Source organism: Typha latifolia, chromosome 11 (assembly GCF_019914945.1).
Source record: "Typha latifolia isolate L0001 chromosome 11, TyphaL0001v2, whole genome shotgun sequence".
Classification (NCBI taxonomy): Eukaryota; Viridiplantae; Streptophyta; class Magnoliopsida; order Poales; family Typhaceae; genus Typha; species Typha latifolia.
The window spans coordinates 973,076-996,568 of record NC_133096.1 but is presented as its reverse complement, the minus strand read 5'-3'; the positions used below and the strand labels follow the sequence as shown (position 1 = coordinate 996,568).

The following is a 23,493-nucleotide window of genomic DNA, read 5'->3' as shown; positions in this document are numbered from 1 at the left end:
ATTGTGGATGATATCAAAATACTATTTTATAATCATAATTATAAAGTTACTAATACTTCTACAAATTAGTGAGACCAACTAAGAAATGAATTAGCTGGCTAATTAGGGGAGAACTATAGATTAGATTATGGTTGTATTTGAGACAGAGGATTTTCTAATGATCTACTAAATTTTTTTATTTATTAAATCTGTTTTCCATTTTAACTGAGAGAAAAGAAGAAAGAAAAATCTAGAGTTTTGGATTTGTTACTACCCATGGATCGATCCGCTTTCCCGAGGCGGCGACTGGCCTTGTAAATTGCTCCTTCCCCTTGCTCCGGCAACTGATCTGCTGCTAGAATCAACCCCATCGGAGTATCTCGTCGTCGCCGGTAAGCTCTGTTCTCTCGCTCTATGTTTCGCATTCTCTTCCTCTCTTTTCTTCTAATTGATATATGAAATCATGCCTTCCCGCTCCATCCTTGACCGGAGGATGGGCGGAATTTGCCGCCATTCCTGCGGCCTTCCCTTCACTTTTCTTGCGTACGACTTACTCTCCCATAGCCATGCCACGATGATATGGTGGACGCCGACTAGAATTTCAACTCACCGAGTAAGCTGAGACTATTTCCCCCCTTTTTATTTCCTACTCTCCATTTGCTTACTTTCTCCCATCTAGTTGAGTTGTCTTGTAAAACAATATATGTTATGAATCTAGTGACACAATTCGAACCCATTAATTGTTTGTTCCTCGTTGGTTTCATCCAATTGTGTATATTCCAGTCCCTAAGACAACAAGCTTTGGAAATGATACTTTATACCCGACAACCCAAATGAGCTACTAAGTACTTAGCTCAAACCTCCTTCCCACTTTCTTATTGTAGTTACAACTCTCTATGCATCTATGTGCTTACTGCAAGTTATGATGACTAGGTCATCAAGTAAAATCAATTTCTTCTGCTTCGCAAGGTCGTATTGCATCGCTTTGCTTTGATTTCTAGCGTTCTGGCATAACACTTATATGCACACTAACTGATACATGTTGGGAGTGAGTCAAATAATATAAATATAAGCTCTCCTGTTACTGATTTATGTAAGCAGCTTATATATGGTTAAAAGTGATATTGATGTCTCGCTATATGTCTAGATACATGAATACATATACCTGTACACACCTATTTATCATACATATACCTGAATATATTCAATACATATTTGTCCCCATAAGTAGGCACACAAACTTTTATAAACACACACACACACACACACACGTATTTATATTTATTTATTTATACACACATATATATGGGATTGTTGCATGGATTTAAATGGGCATTTATATTCATGTCGTTCATTATAACGCTAATAAGAAACTTTATAGGCTATCGAGCAACAAGATAAACACTTATGTAGTGATAATAATAATTTGCCAGACATGCATACATGCTAATATGCATTACAAATATGATACATGATTATATATCTTAATACTCACCAAGTTTCCATTTTGAAGTCCTCTCTACGTAACATATAATTTAGGTGTATATATACAAATATGTTGATGGGTATCTACCTATCGGTTAGTAAAGATAAAAAAAATGATTGTATGCATTTACACCTTAACGCATGATCACTTTCATGTCTCATCCATTGTCACTCTAAATTGTACCTATCTCTTCTCCTATATCTTATTTTATCTACGCAATGTGTCATCTGCACTGCTACATAGTGTCGTCTGTCCTTAATGTTGTTTCCCTTCATTGCTCATTTCTTCCTCTCTTCCTATCTTTCTCATTTTCTTTTTCTTCTTACCTCATTCATCTATCCTTATTCCCCTCCCTTATGATTCTCACAGCTTAAAATTAGTAAGTGATTTAATTAACTGCTGTCTCCATCGTATTATTATACATGCCATAAACCTGTGTGTTGATACATTTGGTAGCCTTTGACATGATTATGTTGATACTTGATAGTATGTATCATGGATTGAAGTATTGGTTGATTTCAATTCGTATCACTGAAATGGATCTCTCGATACGGCCGATCCCTAATTCAAATTATCTGAAATAGAAGGTCAATATAGTCGATATGGCCGATACGTATAATTTCTTCAAGCATTCGATCCCGATTCCGATACTTAGAACCTTAGTATCTAGAGATTATTAGAGATATGCATGTTGTTTATATTTTATTGGCTCAGTTGATTTCAAATATGTAGATGTGACATAGAGGTGATCAAAATATGCATATTGTGCATATTTTTCATTTGCTCTTCCATTACTTAAATTCCGAAAAGGTATAATTTGATATTGTATTAGATAAGTGCATTATGGATACCATGATGCATGATCCGTTAAAATACCATATAATTACATGATCTACTCATTCTAAAAAAAATCATGAAATCACATCAGTATAATAGTTGATAGAAATCATAGGAGTATGAGTCAAAATGAGCAAGATCAATGCATGTCACAACATCACGATCATCATGCTAACTTTTAGATAACAAAAACAATATTAGGTCACCGTGTATAGTATACACTCAGTACTTGGTCTTACAATCCTATCCGAAGGCTCAATCTATATTATGTCAATCATAACATATATCAATTATTAATCTAGACTAGTGTACAACTTTAGCTGAAAAAAAATTACATAAGGATAACTTACCATGCACATACCTTAGCAAACAACATGTCTAATTATCTGCGCATATTAGACTTAACTAACCTCAGACATAGACCATGGTGTAACATATGTCAACGACCATAATAGCAACAGAAACACCCATAACCTTGGCGCACTACTCCAATGCTTTAATTTTGTTGCTATTTGTGCTGATGCATCACTATCTATGGAATTATTGAGTCCTTGTCCTCTTTTAAAAGTAAATTTTTTCAGTTTATAGCCGATGAAAGATAATTACATGGTTTTCCTTATCTTTGTTATATGTAGTTTTCTGTTGGGTTAGAAAGATAGATTAAGAAATCTCAAAGTGGGACCTGTGTGGAGGAAAGAAACCTCTGCTTAAGGAAATCAAGTAAGCTTAGCAAATGTTATAGAGAAAAAGGAAAAAAAAACTTAAAAAGTTATGTAATATATAGGTGGGCCTAGGAAGCGTGTGGATATTTTGCATAAATTGAGGGGGGAGGAGGAGCTCACCTCCCATTAAAATAAATAATTTCTGAAATCTTGGATAAGGCTCCAACATAAACGATAACACATTAAATTAATAAATCTTCTTCCATAGGTAATTTGAATCAAGCACCTTAGGAATGCAAAAGTGCTTTTTGATATCCTTGAGTGATTGTTTGACAAGCAATCAAAAGGAATATCATACAAAGTTCCAAGCACAATATTTTAAATCAATCTTTAAAGCCCTCATATTTCACTTGAGTATTTGCACTTCAGGACTTGAAGAATATTGACTAGGCAAGAGTCTACGAAAGAGATTTGAGTAGGGTTTTGAAAAGCGTTATTAGCGGTTGCCTTAGCGGGCGACACATTGATCACCCAGCTAACCTATTATGTGCTTATTATACTAGGTGTTTGAAATTTTTGGCAGGCTGATTTGTCACCCGTCAGGCTGACTTGGTATGCTTTGCGGGTTGGGTGGAGAGAACTACGGGATGTAAACCAAGGTTTTCAGTTTTGGCCAATCCCAAGTGGGATCGGTCGAAATGGATCGTGATTGGCAGATCCTAATCCTGGCCGAAATTAGCTGAGCTGGTTTCGACTAGGGTATCGACTGTTACTCGATCGATCCATTTTGGATGGAATAGGTCTGAAACAGGCGGGAATGGGTCAAATATGACTTGGACCCCACCCCACCTGTCTCTTTCTCTCTTTTTCTCTTCTTTCTCACCTCTTCCATCGGCAATTGTAGAGAAAGAAGAGAGTGTAGAATAAAAATCAAATAGAATGTCTTTGTAAGATGCAAGTTTTTTTTATGGGTTTCACCCCAAAGCAAGGTGAACATATGTATGGATGATGATTCCAGCCAAGATCTTTGGCAGATGGGTTATTCGCATCGTGGTTTGAAGTTTCATCCAAAATCGAGACATTTCATTGAAACATTTTGCGTTTCGGTCCTATATGATCTAAAACTAGCATGCAATCTGAAAAACCCTACTAATAATTTTTTTTTGGGAATTTTATAAATCACACCCTATATTTTATCTATTTTGTGATTCACACTTCATTTTTGAGGTTTTTGTAATCCGTCCCCTGCTTTTTTCTTATAATTCTCATTTAGCACCATCCGTTGATTTAAACGTTAGCAACGAAAGAATATTTTGTTATAATATATAAAATAATTTTTAAATACTTAAATTACTCATGCCTTCTTCAAAGAAGGGGCAGAGAGAAGGAAAAATAGTGATGAGGGTATTTTAGTAATTTGGTCGATACTAATTATTTTAAATAATGTTAGGGTGTTAAACAAGAATTATAGAGAAAAAGGAAGAGTCAGATTATAAAATCGTCAAAGACAGAGTGTGAATCACAAAATATGTGAAATGTAGGGTGTGATTTGTAAAATATCATAAATTTTTTAATATATATTCTAAATTCTAAGGTGGATTTGACTTGAATCCAACCTGTATCTAACTCAATATGAACTTCATTGCTTGCACGCTATTAGATTTTGCATGATGTATTAAAAAATAAGATAAGGATTATTTATTAAAATAATTAGATCAAAACGAATTGAAACTAACCGAAATGTTTCATTTTTTAACCAAGCCGAAATCAAAGTCGAAACCAAAACCAGAACTGAAACTTCGAATTATAATTATTGGAGCCCATAGATACTGTTGTCTTTGGTTAGGTATAAAGTTCCACTTGCCGTTGAAGGACTTCTTCTGCCAAGAGGTAGGTCTAGGACAAAAACGTCTTTGATAACTAAGTAATTGCCTTCTAGGATAATAAATTAACTGATGGTAGAATCTTTCTTGTCTCCTATAGGAGAACCTATATATGGATGTCTCCATGTTCTCAGAATTGTAGGTATAACCTGTTTTATAAGATCCGAAGTTGAGCAGTCATTTTGTAGCTAAAAAATAATTAGGGATGGTGAATGATACCATCCTGTATTTGAGGGGTTATTAATTACTTAGTCATAGTAGTCTATGGTTTTACTTTTACCCTTGTATAAATCACTTGAAACCGGTTAGAAGCTCAGTGGGTATGAACCAGGATCCAAGTATTCTTACATATTTTACAATCCTGGTTACACAAATTTTATGTTTCGAAGCTTCAATAGAAAAAGAACAATATTTTTGGTTATTCGGATTCATCCATTTACTTTAATAACCCGATTAGGAATATTTCATTAAATCTCTTTCAAAATTAACATAATGCCATTTTTTGATCAATTTTAATTTATGAAAAACATTCAAAGGTGATGGATAATATGTATGTAGATGGAGAAACAGACTTTTAGCACAGAGAAAAGTAAGTTGATATCAAGTTATCAACAAGTTTATGGGTGGATCTAGTATTTTCCACCATCAATCCAATTAATAGATTCATATGGGAGAAATAATTGATTGGGGAATAAAAAATTCCAAACTGTAAACGCTTTTATCATGTAGTGCACTCAAATAGACTGAAGCATAAAGCATATAGTTGGTTAAAGAAAAGAAAAGTTTAACTCTTTTGAGTCTTGAAAAGTTGTAATGGAAACCTCCTGTCTCTTTCTCTTTGATCATTCTTTCACTATTTCTTTTCTTTGTTAATTTCTAATAGAAATTTGAAGTATTGTCCTTTTAATCAAGCTAAATTTCACTTTATAATCAGATTAGAAAATATGGACCAAAACATTGTTCGTTCACGTATGTGGCGGACCACTTTTATAAGCAACACAAAATTTTTGTGTGTGATGCATAACATTCTTATAAGTAGTGCATGTTTTTTTTTTATGTAATATATTTAGTAACACCTTTTGTTTGTGCATTAACATGCGCAAGTTGTACTTATCTGACATATGATCCCAGAAAAGGAGACCTTGTTTGCAAGCAGCATGAGTTCTGATTTATATTCCTATGCTTCAAATAGTACTTTTAAACGTAGATATCAAGTATTCATCTTTGGTGGCTGGTTTAGTAGATGAACACTTTTCAGGAAGCGACAACCTCTATCAATACTGTAACTGGGAAAGGAATTTATATGATAACATAAACAAAAGGTACAAGGGTAGTTCTCATACTAGGAAAGATACTCATGAACTACATATACTACTTAATTGGATTTTAGACATGGACTCTACTGACAAGTGCAAAGCCAGCGAGACAAACCATTAGTACTTACCCTATACTAATAGAACCTATTGCAAAGAAGAGATCATCTTCTCTTGCAACTACTAATATTTTCTCCAATCATCGTTCCCGCTTCAAACGCTCTTGAACGTTAGATATATACGTCGCAGCTCTCTTATCTACTTCGCTAATAGTATCTCCGTGATTGCCTGCATCAACATGACCATCACCAGCACTCTCCTTAACAAAAGAGGAAGGTTTCTGTTTTTCTGAAGGCAGAACAAAGCGATCATCTTCCATAATGAAGGCAGAACGCGGTGGAGTTGGCTTGATCTTACTACTAAACTGCATCGGTGTCGATGAGAGCTTCGGTGTGCGGTAGAAGGCCATGGCCAGCTTCCCTTTGATCCCTCTCCTCTTGTCCATTGCTAAATTAAGTAACTCACTCAAATGGCATTATTGATGCTAGGGTCCTATTTATAGTCGTTGCAGTGCAACAAGCTAAGGATATGGACCATTGAGTCTATGTTCTCTGTACTAAATATCTATAGCCAACTAGAGGATATGCATGGTTTCATTTTCCACACTCAATATATTCTGATTCCTGTACTATTTCCCTTGGTTTGGTAGATTTAAGAAGATTGCTTTGTACATCTTACTATCTCTGCAGTGTATTCCTTAAATCATTCATCTACTTTGATTCATCTTGTGTTAGCTTAGTTAACAATGTTTTATCATTTGTAGGATTGTAAGACTGAGTATCATATTAAAACTTGATTCAGTTCAAGCTTAATCATTTGGTTGTCTAATAGCTAAACTTATTCACATTCTGTTAGTGGGGGCAGGTATATATATATCAGATAAGGTTTATGTCCTTGTCCTTGAAGAATAAAGAAGAGGCCACTTTCTGCTGCTATGGCCCTATCTTTCTAAAGCAACTTAACCAAAGGATCATTCCTCTCCTTTTCTCATGGTGAGTGATAACATTGGTGCAACTTGCTGGTACTCTCTACTACTTATTGCAACTTGTTGGTACTATAGGAACCTTGTATATATTACATTCCATGCTATATAAATAAAAGATTAAGATCGTGGTAATTCCTACGGAAGTAAATTGGAGTAGGTTTATGCTTCTGGTCTGTAGTGTCCTTTTAAATTCTATCCATGACAAACTTGTAAGAGACTACATGACTCATGCTATACTTTGCTATATATCTATCTCTGTCACATAGGACTTTTTTCTGACGGACTATATGACTCATGCTATGCCTTATTATATATCTGTATCTGTCACATAAGACATTTTAGTCATGATAGCATTTAAAACCTTAACCACTATCTAGAATATAAAAAATTTGGTAGGTATTTGTAATGTTTATTCCATACAACTTGATGGGTGGTCTGTACTGAAAAGTTTCTCCACTTGAGCTCCAGGAATCTTGGACTTAATCTAGGTATGAACGCAATCAGATATGTTTTCACGATCCTTTTCTCATGCTTATCTGAAGAGTATAAAAGTACTGACAAGACCAACAGTAACTGTAGCAATGGCTTGGCAATTTTAGCACCTCAAGATATTTTACTTCCAGGCTTTATTCCTTATGGATAACTGACCAACTAGAGTAGGGCCACGAGCTGTGAAATAATATATTTCTGGGCCTGTAATTAAAACAATTGGTTAAAGAAAGTCTGATGAGTAGGGGTGTAATTTAAGGTGAGCTCTGTCCAAGCTTAGCTTTTTTATTTGGAGCCTAAGCTAAAAGATCAAGCTTAAATTGATTTGTTTCAAATGGATCTTTTCAAGCTGCTTGATTTAAGCCTATTTCAAATCAAGTCTGATTCGAGCTCGAACTAAACTTGTTGAATCAAATCAAGTTTGAATTGATTCTTAGGTGGTCTACAGTTTGTAACATACATTAATATATAACCAAATTAAATTTTATTTACTATGTCAGTTATTCTTTTTATTTATATGTATATATAGATTTTATCAAATAGTTTAGCAATTAGGCGATGTTAATCGAGCCAAACTTGATAAATTGAACTAGTCTCAAATTTAATTTCAAGTCAAGCTTACATGCCTAAACTATATAAAACCTTCAAATTGATTCTTTCGTTCTTTTCAGATAAAAAAAAATCATATGATTGTCATGTGATTAATTTTAGGCATTCTAGAGATTATTTTACCTTTATATTAGAGAGAAAAAGAGACAAAATTAGGAGTAAGACAATCATTTGATATTTTCTATTAGTATTGTCAAAGAAAATGAGAAGTATTAGATAGTTGAAAGTGCCAAGGTGTCCAAAAGACAAAAAAATGAATAAGATCTATGTAGATAATAGTTCAAGGGTTTAGAAATAATTAATCCAAAAACAAACCTCAAAACATATGGAAGACAAGACCAGAAAAAGAAAAAGAAAAGAAAAGAAAAGTGAAGTGATTTAAAAGAAGTTTTTGGAGTTTGAAAGACTCCTCTAGTTAAGTTGTTATATCTATGTATCGTTATTAACTTCTTAAATTGTATTAGATTACATTGTGTGTATCTAATCCTAATAGGCTAATATCCTTGTGCAATGTTTAAATTTGGTTTTCAAAATCCCGATTTGATGTCAGAGAACTTGTAGCTAAAGAATATAGGTGGGCATAGCATTTACAAATCTTTCATCAAAATTCCTTTGAGTTCCTTCTCTTATTGTAAGGTCTTAATGCTTGAGTTTGACGATTAGTATATGATAAATAAAAAAGATGCAACCTCTTAACTAGTTGAGAAGGACCAACTGTTTGATACATTTGAGCAGCTCTAGAGTCTCAATCTTAGGGCTTTTTAGCCAAAAGATAATATTTTTTTTTAATTTTCTACAGGTATTTAGAAATAGAATTTTTGTTATTTTCGTAATTATGTAGGCTGTCCATGAGTAATATTCTCAAATAATATTAAACAAAAGTATGAATAAAGTAAGATTGCACATTGCTTAGGATTGAAGCGAGGTAAGATTGCATTTCCTATTGAAGGAGATGCGTTATTGCTACTGTTTGCCAAAGCTTTTTTTTTGTTTTTTAATTATTCATGAGTCCGAAGTCTAGATATGGGTAGGACAAAAAGTCAACACTTCCTATATATAGAGACATTTAAGTTCCACTAAGCTTTAACCAATATAATAAGCTACATAGTCTAGACTTCAAGTCATGTGCGCCGTCGAACAATTGCTCCGAACTAAAAGTCTTCTAGATCCACTCTAAGTTGTCGTGCTGTCGAGTTGTTCTTCTAAGCTATGATCGCACTGTCAAGTTATTAGCCAAGCTCGCCAAGTCGAGCTGTTAAGCTAAAGCCACGAAACTTCAAAATCATCAAACAATTTTATTCACAATAATATTTTGGAGTTGAAGTTGATCTCATGACCTCCTTGATCATAGAAAAATGTACCTACCAACTCTAATGACTAAGAGTACCTAGATTTCGTTGGTTTTGCCAAAGTTCTTTGAATAGCCTTCGAGGAGCTTAGCATAATGAAATAATTATTTTATAAAAAGAGAATGAAATAACGAAGCAAAAGATACCGTAAAACAATCGGTTGTCATAATTTTTATTTTTATTCATTCAACTAACGTATCTATAGTTGAAAATATGCTATTTCATTATTGCACCTAGTATGAACAAATACTTATCCTTAAGGGATACATCTACAAATATTTTCAATACTAGTATAGAGAACATCTTGGAACAATCCAATGACCTAACGGGAAAGTGCAATCCTAGTAAACTTGATAGCAAAGACATTGTATTCTAGAGATATGTTAAAGAGTTTATCTTCACTTTAAGTATAGAAAAAAAAAATCACTATCTTAAAAGAAGCTACACATATCTTCTAATATAATTTTTTTTAATTCCTCTCTACTTTACATTTTTCCCCAACAATATGTGCTAAATACCCTCAGGCAATTTCCACACTTTGAACCCACGGACTGAGAAAAAAGGGAGTGAATTTGTGAGTATGAATGAAAGTAAGATGATTATATTACAATAAGGCTATAATCCAAATGACATATAAAGCATCCTTTTAATTCTTGAACTATTCTCCCCTCTCTAATGGGAAGCAAAGTACTTTGGTTCAAATGTAATGAATACATAGAAATGTTACATATATATATATATATATATATATATATATATATATATATATATATATGCACATAGAAAAACATACCCTAATAGATCAAGATTCATAGTTAGTTTCCAAACAACTTCTGCTGCACTATTCACTTGCATGCATACTAATTCTACTTGTCTTAAACTCCCTTTGACTAAACACAAGTTGCACATTGCAAATACCTCTACCTAGGTTTTCTTTTCTTTTCTTTTCTTCTCTTTTGTACCCTCTTGATGAGGTTAGGGTTTGGTTCCGGATAAGGATCCTAGTTGGGTCAAAGTCTTCTTGCTAGAAGATATTATGAAATTAGCGCGTGATGTTACTTTGATTTGTTTTTAAGATTTAAGCTCACTTCGAGCTTCGAGTGAGGTAGAAAATAGCTGATTTAAACTCAGCTCGCTCTGATACCAAGTCAACTCAACGATTAACTTAGAAGACCAGTTCAAAATAATCAAGGCATAATTTTATTGTTGTTATTAGAAAGCGATCTTCAATCCATTAATTTGTTGACCTTTTGGAATGGATAATTCAAAGTGCTATTAGTTGGTGAGTAAATGTGAAACACACACTGCTCTTAACTTAACTGATACGTTGATTTAGACTCAAATGCGACGTGCTATCTACGTTAGAAGTAAGACAAAGACGAAATAATGAGTCAATAATCATACGAATAATATGCACGACTGGGCTCTTCTGAGGAGAAATTTGCAATTTACGCCCTATATTTTCTATATCTTCGTAAATTTACGATTCACACCCTATCTTTTTCAAGTATATAACAACCTTCAGTGGAACGGAGTGTTTGAATCACATACCTTAACGTCGAGAGCGAGAGAGGAGAGTTCGCTGCGAAATCTCTGGGGCATTTCGGGAACCCTTTCTTTCTCTTGGCTTCGACAAGTGTTAGGGTTTCGAATTCGAATGGGAGGCGAAGACGACCTCTCGAGGGCGATCGACGAGCTCTGCGCCGCGCTCCTCTCCCTCCTCCGAAGCCCTAACCTCGCGATCCCGCGCGATGGCTCCTCTCTCAGAAGAAGTAAGCAGCGGCGGCGGCCGTCGCCGGCGGCGGTGACGTGGATGCTCCTCGGGGCTTCGCTGACGCTGGCAATTGGGGGGTCGGTGTTGCTTCTGATTGGGATCGCATTTGCGCCATTGGTGCTAGGGATGCTGATAGCTATCTATTTGATTGGGATTGTTTCGAATTTATTCGATTTGGGGAAGGCTTTCTTTTTCCCGGCTTACAAGGTGAGATTTGGAATTAATTCACCTCTAAATGTTCAATTCTCTCATGCAATTTTGCATTTATACCTTATATTTTGAGAAAATTATATTTTACACCTTGCATTTAAAAAAATTTAGGATTAATTACACGTACGTCCTCACAACTATACTCAATTTTCCCGAATTACTTCTAAATTATTTTTAATTACAATGTTCTCCCTAATTAAGGATTTAAGTAAAATACCCCTATTATTAACTTTTGAGGAAGAATATAATTTTTCCGTTCTATTTTATATTGTGTTTAGGCTTCCTTAGCTTAGAAATTTTATAATTTTTTTTATTATTTACATAAACTCTTAAACTAATATATATATATCGACTAAAAAAAGTAATTATATGAACTCGTTTAGTTAAGAATTTTATTAAGTCAAAAAATTTATCTGTGATAAAAAAAAAATTAGGAGTTATACTTGGAAAACGATAATAGTCCAAAATATGATTAACCCATTATAGATTCAATTACTGTTTTATTATAAATTAATTATAGGTACTTTCCTACTAAGTGGCAACTGGAATAAATCTCATGTACTTATTCTTCTTACAGGGCAATTCTGATCCAAATTTCCAACATAAATCCACAGCAAAGCTAGCAACTTAGAGGCGAATATAAATGTTCCCCTGGTATGAAAAGAGGCTTAACCAGAGTTGATGGCTTTTATATCAAAGAACTCTCTTAGCTTTTCCTTTTATATCTTTTCTATTTTACTTGTTATACTAATAAATATTACACTGATCATAGATTAGAAGTAAGAGCTAATTTTTCTAGATGCATATGTAGTAATCCTCTAAGAAAACAAGTCACAAATAGATTAAACTAGAAACCTGCATGCATGTAAACTTACAAGATATTCTCACCAAATCTAAGTTAACTTTTTAAGACATAGACCCCTGAATTAAAGTTCGAAGTGTTTATTATTAATAAAGGCCACAGGAGCATATAATGAGAAAATTTCTTATAAATATGTATGATATATAACATGAAATATAAAGCTCCAAGGATGTGGACTATATGAACTATTTTGATTTTGAGGGAGTACATGCAACTGGCAAAATGGTGGTATTATACAAAGAGCAATGATTTGATACTATCCAATTGGTTATTAAAAATAATTTTTATCTATTGATAAATTAAAGGATATATAAGATATTTTACGTATATGACTAGATTAATTGATAAAAAATTAAAATTTAAATATTTTTTATTGTCCATTCTTATAACAGTTTTCTTAATAATAAGAGGGTCAATTCTTAACAATTTATTATTTTTATTTTTACTTTTTATAAAAAATAAATAATTAAAAAAGATAAATAAAATATAACTAATTTATCTTTATAATTTAGAAAAGTGACCGATCATTGATCTCAATCGTTTTATTAGGAGAGAAAAATTAATAGTTCTTATTAAATTATTCACCTAATATTAAAATAATTAAAACAAAGGAAAAGGAAAAGGAAACCACAAAGAAGAAAATAAAAATAAAAATAAAACATCCGGCCCTCAAAATAAAATACTCGCTCACAAATTCGCAACCACCATGGTCCATGAGCCATCTTAGCCAGTATTGATGTGAACTCCGATAGCAACGAGGAAGACGGTGATGAGGGCAAAGTAGAGAATGGCGTGAACGAGTATGGAGATCCAGTTCGTCTCCATGCTGCCAAACTCCACTATCCTCGACCTCCCCGGAATCTGGAATAGTAATCCCGGCGTCAGCAACAAGAATAGCACCACCGCTATCACCACCGGCCCCCAATCCGCCATCTCTCTCTCTCTCTCTCTAGAATAAAATGCCGGATGGATAGTGGAGTGGAAACCAAAGAATGTGGAGTTAAATTGGGAGAAAGAAGAAGGTGACAGAGGAGATCCGCCTCAAAGGAGGACGCAGGAATTTGATACGTTGCAATATTTGGCAACTGACGATTGGATAACAGATACGATTGCTGGAAATTGGTGGAGTGGGGTGGCAGAAGCAGAGGAGTCCACTGACATCTGCATTGTGGAAGGAAGATTCCAGAAGGATGTTCGCTTGCACAGCAGGCGTGGTGCGACGTCGCGAGTTGCTGAAACGTGGCGGCCGGAGAGGGGATAGTGAGCTTGGGATTCGGATCTTATCTTTGGAGGTGAAAATTTTCGAGAGAATTGGGTTTTGGTCAAACTTACCAAAATCTCACTAGATTAATATATTTATAACAAGCTGAGTTATGAAATTGATTAGATGTAAAAATAGATAAAATAATATTTAGTTATTGAACTAGATTAGGAGTTTTTGAACTCAAAGCAAATGATAGTCTACCTCTATGTGTTTAGGCTCGGCATAAAACACAGGATTTAGATGCGGTGGAGATAATGGTGGTAAATGAAGCTCACATAAAAGCATTTGAAGCCAATATAACTCTGCCACCACCATAGCTAATGCACCATACTCTGTTATAACTATTTGTTTCTTAGCACACTAAGATATTAGGCAAGGATCAAGAAACACACTATATCTAGTTATAGAACACCTATCATTACAATCACTGATCAAATTCAAGTTGAAATAGATTTGTAGATTAAGAGAACCATGAGAGAAGTAACGACCACGATTGAGCGTAGAATACGTTTAGCTGATTGCAGGTGATATGATGTTGGAGAATGAAGATGTTGACAAAGTTAATTGATCACTAAGTATGCAATCTCTGGATGAGTAAGAGTGCAGTATTAAATAGCTCCAACAAGTTGTCTATACTCAGTTACATCATGCAATGGTGTACCATATCAGTTACAACACATGGAGCTGGATATGGCTTAACACTAATCATGCTTGCACGATGAAGAATATCAATAATATACTGTCTCAAATGAAGGTTATGTTCATCTCGAGTAACTTCAATGTTAAGAAAGTAACTAAGCATGCCGAGATCCTTTAGTGCAAATTCTAAGCCTAGATGAACGATGAGGAACAAAATGGCATTAGGGTCTGATCTAATAATGAGTAAGTCATCCACGTAAATAAGAATAAAAGTGTGAAAACCATCTCTGTGAAAAGTAAAGAGTTAAGTGTCTACTTTGGACCCTTAACCAAGATCAATTAAGCCGGTAGAAAGGCGAAGGAACCAAGCCCTAAGTGCTTGTTTTCGGCCATATAAAGTTTCCTTATGGCAGCTATATAATGGATCAAAGAAGCTCTACCTCGACGGTTGCTTGATATAAACCTCCTCAAATAGCCAAATAGCGTCCCGTGTAGGAAGCATTGGAGATGTTAGGTTGTTTAGTAGTCTAGCCAATTGAAGAATTCTATATCAAGCACCACCCAAATAGTAGCCGGTTTAATCACCAAACTAAATATCTCCAAGAAGTCTAATCCACTCACTTGCTCGTATCCTTTTGCTACAAGTCTTGCTTTAAAGCAATCAATATTGCCATTTGACTTTTGTTTAATCTTAAACACACGAATCTTGATAACATTGTGATCAATATGTCTAGAAACTCTTACTACCTTGTTGTAAACCTTGAAGTTGTCTCTGAAGTTGATTGATACACAAAGATGTTAGGGAAGCAAATTGATTAGCAAGAGCTCGCTAAACTTGTTAAGACTTATAAAGTTCATAAACAATTGACAGAACTTTTTCATGAAGGGTAGAATTAAGCCGACTCAAAAAGAATTGGTCCTTTTGCTAGAGGCAAAACACAAAATTCACTTTAGTGATTGACTTTCGCTTTGAAGTTGACAAATATGTTAGTTTTTATTTTTAAAAACATTAACATAAAAATATTTATGCATAGAATAAATCTACTTTTGTATTTTGAAAAAATGAATAAATATTATTTAATATAAATAATAATAAAAAATTTAGAAACTCTAGCATATTACGCACACCAAAGCGTAGCTGCCCTAAAGAAAAGTGGCGTTCTCTATGCAGGATTACCCGTCTCTCTTTCCTCTAAGTTACAATTGCATCGTTGGATAACATAATTCTTCAAGGCTTCTCTGTGAGAACCTCACTCCTCTAATTGAATAAATAATATATATAAAAAATTGAAAGATCTTCAAGGCTTTTTTGTGAGAACCGCACTCCTCCAATTCGAATAAATAATATATATAAAAAATTGAAAGATCTTCAAGGCTTTTTTGTGAGAACCGCACTCCTCCAATTCGAATAAATAATATATAAAAGAAAAATTGAAAGATAAAAGTAGCCAAAATTTTCTATTTAACTTGAAGTTTATGTTGTTATTTTATGAACTTGTAACCTCCAAATAAATTCAACCCATCAATCAATTTAAAATCACCATTATGAGCCAAAATGATCTAAATAGCCAAAATAATCTGGATCAATTTGATGTGAGACAGTTTGATGTAAGAAACTGATAGATTGCTTATCATCTAGAGTTGCAACAGAACCTGATTAGGAGATAAGTTTAGTTAACAAGAGGGAGGCAATTCAAAAAGGCGGGACTTTTTCTCTTAACATCCAAATATATATATATACACATAGCATCTCTAGATATAAAAGTTTTTAAACCTCATTAAACTTTAGTCGACATACGAAACTATCAAATCTAAACTTTAAGCCTTTATGCATTGTCGAGCTATTACTCCAACGTTCTACTGAGCTGCCATTGATCCAAGCCATCAAACTATTAAATAATAATATTAAATTCAACCCTACAACACGTATAAGAGATATCTACAAATTTTACCAAAGTTGGTTGATAGGTCTCACACGTGAATTTATTTTATCATTCAATAGCTTGAACGCTAAAACATGGGTTAGATAAAGGTCGACCCTCTCTTGATATAAAGATATTTAAACTCTACTAAATTTTTAGCCAATATATAAAATCATTCAATCTAAACTCTAAGCGTTGTGTCGCCGAGCCATTGCTCTAAACTTACCGCACCACTGAGTCATTAAACTTAACCAAAGTTAAAGCCTCCAAATCAAGCTAACCAATAACAACTAATTTTTTTTTATCCACAATAAATTTCCTTGGAGTTGAAAGTCACAATTTTAAATCCAGCTCATAATTCTCTCATGCGATTTTTAATTATTGAAAATGGCCTGTTGGGTCGTTTGGGTTTCGGACCTTTAAAATTATAGTGAATTTTTCACTATTTTCAATTTGCTCCTAATACTTTTTACACTTCTAATTCATTTTGGAACTTCTATAGCTGCATTCTGAAATCAAATCACTGTTCTCGTTCAGCGATTTACAATATGAAGTATCTTGATTCGAAACTGACGATATGATGGTATTATACCAAAAGAAGTACACTATTATACTAAAACAAGTAGAAATAAAGGAAACCACAAAGAAGAGTAAAATAAAATAAGATGAAGAACAAACCCAAAATAAATACTCGCCCACAAATTAGCAACCATCGTGAGCCAATCTCAGCCAGTATAGATGTGAACTCCGATGGCGACGAGGAAGATGGTGATGAGGCCAAAGTAGAGAACGGCATGAACGAGTATGGAGATCCCGCTTGTCTGCATGCTGCCAAACTCCACTATCCTCGACCTCCCCGGAAGCTGGAATAGTAATCCCGGCGTCAACAATACGAACAGCACCACCGCTATCACCACCGGTCCCCAATCCGCCATCTCTCCTCCTCCTCTCTCTCTCTCTCTCGCTCTCTCTCTCTAGAATAAAAGGCCGGATGGATAGTGGAGTGCGAACCAAGATTGGGAATAAAATTAGAGGAAGAAGGCTGTGAGGGTGACGGAGGAGATCTGCTTCAAAGGAGGGTGCGGGAATTTAATACAGTGGAGTATTTGGCACTTGATGATTGGATGAAAGACGTGGTTGTTGGAAATTGCTGGATTTGGGGATGTAGAAAGGTTCGCTATGGCATCTGCATAGCCGAAGGACGGTTCGGGAAAGATGCTCGCTTGCACCGCAAACGCAGCGCAACGTGGCGAGGTCGTGCCACGTGGCGGGCGGAGAGGGAAGTGGGGTCGGGATTTGGACTCCTAGGCAATTCAAAAAAGGGCGGTCTCTCTCACGTGGATAGTGCTTTTTTTAATATGCTTCACGTGATAGTGCTCGTCTTTTATTGGTGCGTTTGAATTGATGTTTTCAAGGTCACGATCGCCTGGAATAACGAATGTGTGGAATTAATACATATGGTTGCTTGGATGGTTTTGATTGGTTCGTAAAAGTCCTGTTCAAGAAATGTGAGAATTCCGGGATGCCTTGGGTAGCTTGACTGTTTTAGTTTACTGTGATCTAATTGTACACAGTACACATCAACCAACTCAATATGATACCTTAAACAATTATTGTAAAAAAATATATTTGGTGGTTTAGTGTCTTGTTGGCTTAGATCAACGGCTTTACTCGGTTGATGGCTTGACGGTACGGTTGGCTTGGAGGTCTTAGCGGTGTTTAGTTCGAAAAAATTGTTCGACAACACATATGACTTGAAGCCTAGATTAGACAATTTACTATATTGGCTAAAAAAAGTGATCTAATTTGTACGCCAACAAACTCTATGTATCATTTCCAATGAGCAAAGAGATTGTGGTATCTATTCCAACCCGAAATAATTATTGTGAAAGAATTATTTTTTTGGCTTAGAGAAGCAGCTCGACAGCGCGACGGTTTGGAGTAGTTCTCTACGGCGTTTAGTTCAGAGTAATGATTTGACGACGCATATGGCTTAAAGCTTAGACTCAGTAGCTTACTATATTGGCTAAAACTTAGTGAGGGCTAAGTGTCTCTGTATCTAGAGAGGGTTTAACTCTTTGTCCTGCCCATATCTAGCCTTCGGGCTCTTGAATAATAAAAATGAAGTGATCTAATTTGTACCATCAACTAACTCTTGTAAAGTTGGTAATACCTCCCCCTATGACCAAGCAGGTTGTACGACTGATTTTAATCTTAAATAATTATTGTGAAGAAAATTGTTTGATGATTTGGTGGCTTGACTCAATAGCTTGCCTCAGTTTGTTTAGCAGCTCAATAATGCGGTGGCTTGGAGGAGCAGTTTAGCAGCGCAATGACTTAGAGCGATATCTCAACGGCGTTTAATTCGGAGCAATAGCTTAATAATGCACACAATTTGAAGCCTAGACTATGTGACTTAGTATGTTGGCTAAAGCTTAATGGGGTTTAAGTGCCTTTGTATCTAAGAAAGATTAGCTGTTTTGTCCAACTCGTATCTAGCCTCCAAGCTCTTAAATAATAAAAAAAATGATCTAACTTGTACCTAGGTCAATATTTAAATATATGATTTTCTTTACATAATTACTACTACAAATGTTTAAAATATTATAACTAGGGAAAAATTACATTACCTATGGTTAGGCCTAAATTCACTTCATCCCCTAAAGTTTTATTTGTGTCACTTTACCTCCTATAGTTTTATTCAAATTGAAACTTATTTTCTTCATTATATGATCAATCTACAAGTCAAATTTAAAGATACTCTTTATAGACAAAATTATAAATAATTAGATAAACTTTCTAATGCATCTAAAATAATATTAATTAGATTTCAGATGAACGACCTCATGATGCTACAGACTAAGAGAACCTATTTTCAATGCAATGAAACGCCTAATGTCATTTCCCAACTCGACTTAGGTTAATTTAATGGTTTTGTTTAGTTTTGCATTAGCTTCTATATATATGTGGAGAACAATCTAATTTAAGGTATCAAAGATTATTAGATTTGCATCTTCTCTTCTTCTCTCTATCTCTCTCAAACCATCCCTCCCTCTCAATCTCTTAAACCCTAGCCGTCGAGCCCACCAAGTTGGCCGCCCTCTCCTATTGTTGTAACTCTAGTCCTATAGGGCTGGTCATTTTCTCCCTCTTCTTCCATTCTAAAATCTTACCTATCCTTCATCACCATCTGCACCCTCACCGTTATCAACAATTTCACCATCCTTCCACATTATAACCCTACCTTAACTAGAGGTATGTCATAAATGCATTTTATTCTCTTCTAGTTTGGACAAAAATTAATTCTTCTAAGCATCATGACTAAATTGTAAAAATTATGATAGCTTAGTGATATAAATTGGTCTAATTTTAAGATAAAAATACACAAATATTGTTAACTTTGGATGAAAATTTAAAGGTCGCAACATAGTTAAGATGTAGGAAAGCATAGTGATAAAAAAAGCATAGTGATAAAAAACAAAGCTCATGAAGATAAAGTAATTTTGTCTAAAGCATAAGAGATAACATATATATTTGACGTTTAGTATTACAAGAACATTACATATATAATAAACACACACGTATAAATTTATATATATTTGGCTCCTCTCGTTTCTTGAAGTTTTTCTCCACCGGCGATGGCCTTTCTCGTCTCCCCTCTTACTTACAATGAGTAAGTGAAGGGAGGGAAGGTGCTTCTCTCTTCATTCGTGAGGCATTTTCTTCTCTTCCTACTCTATCGCCCTCCTCTTCCCCTCTCCATGCCATCCATACCAGCTACCCTCTATTCTTGTGCTTAGGTAGATCGCCTTATATCATATTTCCTTTGTGTATCAAGTTGTAACCGAATATTGATAATTATTGTAATTATCAATCTATAAACTTGCCCTCTAAAAAAAAATTATCTGTCACCGTTTTAGCCTAGTGATTGTGTTCTATCGACTCATACGAGAGTTCATAAATTCAATTCCTTACATATGCATTTAAAATGATATTAATAGATTTTTTATTGAAATATTGTGTGCATATAGTTTGATTCTTCTTAACCTATTTCTCGGGAGGATTGACCCATGATCTACCAAAAAGAAACAAATCGAAATAAAATCTTAGGCCTATGACAAACATATAAGAACATTAGTTCAATCAAAGAAAAGAAAGAAGGAATAATTAAATCTTTTAGCACTTTGACAAAAAAGCTAATCTTGCTTTTTTAACATTCTTCAAGAGATTAATTGGTCTAATATAACTTTTGTAAAGTTCCATATGATCCAACTCTCTAACAGAAAGGAAAAGAAAAAAGAATATTGTGTGGTTAGTGACAAAGTGGATTTATGTAAAAGCATAGGTACTCCCCATTAACTCAAAAGCTATTTCCCCCACTTCCCTCTTGGCACTTTTCCTTTCCACTCCTTTCTTGCTCATTAAGGATGACCTCCTTTGCTTAAATAGAGGATATGGATTCCTATAAACTACTTTGTAAGAATTTCTTACATTTAAGGCCTTGCATATTTTCATCATTTGTAGTCAATTAGGGATCCTCTATTCTACTATTGTAAGTAAACATAGAAAATTAATGTGAACAATGGATAATTACTCTTAGACTTTTCGAACTATCACTGTTTTTCTGTAATTAGAATTAGAGGGGTATTTTAATCTTTTTACTTTACTCGTTTATGGCGTCGAATGAATGAGATATTTTTAATAGTTCAGGAGAATAAAAAATAAAGAATATATGCCATTGACGTGTGTGTACTCAAATAGCAGGAATTTCCTCAAACCTAGTGGATCCTACAACTTTGATAGAATAACACACCATGTTTCCTATCTATATAGAGTAGCAGTGGAACATATGCAACTTCTCCACCTCCTAGAGCTAAGTAAGATTTAAAGAGATCCAGAGATGTCTACTGACTGGGGGCCGGTGATCATCGCCGTCGTCCTCTTCATCCTTCTCTCGCCCGGCCTCTTGTTCCAGCTACCGGCGAGGGCGAGGGTTATCGAGTTTGGCAACATGTTCACCAGTGGAATATCAATCCTAGTTCATAGTATCATCTTCTTTGCAATCCTAACCATCCTTGTGGTTGCGATCGGCGTGCATATTCGTGCTGGATGATCAAAAGTTAGGATGGTCATCATCTCATCTCAAGTGCTATATTTTTAAAATTGTAAGAAGATGCATTCATTTTGAATTCTGGGCTCATGAAAGTTGCATACTAGCCTATGTTTTATATATCTTTGTGGATGATGAATATGGAAGTAATGTTATATATATGTCTCCAGTTCATATGTGCATGAAACTGAGTATATAGGTTTAACTTGAAATTATATTAATTCTTCTTTGCTCATTCATATATTAGGTTTCTTTTCTTCTTTTCTTTTCAATGCTAGCTAAAAGAAAAGGAGAAATTTATGGGGCATCACAAATAATAATCCTAACTTGGATTGCAAAAGGTTGGATTCCTCTGTAATGGATTTAAATCGAATATTAGGGAAAAATATTCCTACAAAGAAATGGATTTAGAAAAAAAAAAAATTTCTTCCTCTCTTTAGCATCTCTCATCTTATTTTTTTCTCCTACCAATACAACTTTTAGGTATCAAAGATCTCGCCGGAGAGTACCACCACCAAGTGGCCAATGATAAACACCCTCAACTCCACCTCATATTCTTCTCCGGCGAAGTCCCCGCTCTCTAGCGAGATTTTCCGGTAAAGTTATTATTACTTACAAGTTGATGTGTGAGGTGAGGAGATAATAGATGGAAAAATAAAGCGGTAAGGTAGGAAAGGAATGAGGAAAAGAGATTAGGCAGTGTTGAGAAAGAAGACGATGAGATGAAGTATAAGAAATAATGTGGCATTTGACTTGACTTACACTAATTACTTAATTAGAGGTAAAAATATTATTTTGCACCTGTAGTTAAGTTAACTAAGCGTATATAATTACTTTAGCTAAAGAATATTTGAGGAATTGAACCTAAAAGATAGGATCAAATGATAAATTGCTGTAATGCATAGTGTATATTTTTGATAATTTTCCCATTAAATCATTTTGAGATATTTACAAATTTTCCATAAAGTTCTCAACAAGGAGAGCAATGTCTTTCCAGACCACCAGCATTGCCCTCCCATTAGCACTATATCTTCAAAAATGTTAGATTCCTATATTTTCAAAAATGTTAGCTTACCCAAAATTTTCCTATTTGGGAGTTGATCATATATATATATATATATATATATATATATATATATATAATAGTATTTTAATCTTGTAATAATTAGTAAAAAAAATATGGTACAATAGATACACCATCTAATTTCTAAGATGATAGATCTTTATAATAATCATTAATTTGAAAGCATGTATGGCATACTATGGCAATATGATTAATATAATATGTGAGATGATATTATATATATATATAGACTAAAATAAACGTATAAATATTATATAGCATAGTTAGTTAAAGAAGCTTCAATCCTATCCTACACTATTTATTTGCTATTTTTTCTGCAAAGACTTTTAGGCTATATTCACTTTAAGAGTGAAATAGATGTAACAATTCTAATTTTTAATACTAGAAAAAGAGAGCTAATACTAGTATAAGCTATTTTAGTATTTAGTTCAGTATTAATATAACGAGTAATAATTATATTTGATGTGACATAAAATTGATATGAAAGTATCAGAAATTAATGATAGTTTAAACCAAACGACGAAAATACTCTTAAGTCGGTGGGAAACAATATTTCAAAATTTTCTCCGCATTATGCGGGTATGCGAGGTTATAACCCCACACTGTACGGGTATACACGAGGTTATAACCCTACACTTAGGTGTGCGGAGTAATACCCTGCACTACTGGGGTGTACGAGTATGCGGGGCTGCATTTGGAGAGGAGAGAGAGAATATAGCGACTGTAACTGATATGACTAGTAATTATGTACTGTCTAATAATAATCTTTGGTTGTTAATAAATAATTTTTAGAAAGTTATATAGAATAAGATAAGAGATAATATAAAATTAATATACTATAATAAGGTAAGATGTTGTTTAGTTACTGCACTATAATAAGAAGACTTATTCTAGAATAAGAACGGATATGTAATTCCCTTGTTTTTATTTTTAGGTGTATCTATCAAGTGAATATAAATAGATACTTGAAGAGCAC

The 23,493-nt window shown here is 34.2% G+C and overlaps 3 protein-coding genes across 9 annotated transcripts; 1 reads left to right on the top strand and 2 right to left on the bottom strand.

Moving 5' to 3' along the window:
* Positions 1-22,269, top strand: LOC140798113 (uncharacterized). Of its 7 annotated transcripts, none has more exons than XR_012110785.1 (5): positions 1-371; positions 472-592; positions 7,076-7,212; positions 12,214-12,290; positions 21,088-21,648. XR_012110785.1 is itself a non-coding variant. In XM_073151854.1 (4 exons), exon 4 carries the CDS (start codon positions 21,224-21,226, stop codon positions 21,434-21,436), a length of 213 nt encoding a protein of 70 aa, XP_073007955.1. In that variant the 5' UTR covers positions 91-371; positions 7,085-7,212; positions 12,214-12,290; positions 21,088-21,223; the 3' UTR covers positions 21,437-21,648. The 7 variants fall into 7 exon arrangements, 3 of the variants coding, with proteins under 3 accessions (XP_073007955.1, XP_073007954.1, XP_073007953.1); XR_012110782.1 differs by lacking the exon at positions 1-371 and adding an exon at positions 21,917-22,269 and having other exon boundaries at positions 379-592; positions 21,088-21,488; XR_012110783.1 differs by lacking the exon at positions 472-592 and having other exon boundaries at positions 26-371.
* LOC140798115 (uncharacterized) lies at positions 13,039-13,624 on the bottom strand. The gene has a single exon (XM_073151856.1). The coding sequence runs from the start codon at positions 13,429-13,431 to the stop codon at positions 13,222-13,224; it is 210 nt and encodes a 69-aa protein (XP_073007957.1). The 5' UTR covers positions 13,432-13,624; the 3' UTR covers positions 13,039-13,221.
* On the bottom strand, positions 16,882-17,340 carry LOC140797280 (uncharacterized). Its single transcript, XM_073150607.1, has one exon. The coding sequence runs from the start codon at positions 17,256-17,258 to the stop codon at positions 17,049-17,051; it is 210 nt and encodes a 69-aa protein (XP_073006708.1). The 5' UTR covers positions 17,259-17,340; the 3' UTR covers positions 16,882-17,048.
* Positions 22,270-23,493: the final 1,224 nt, after the last annotated feature.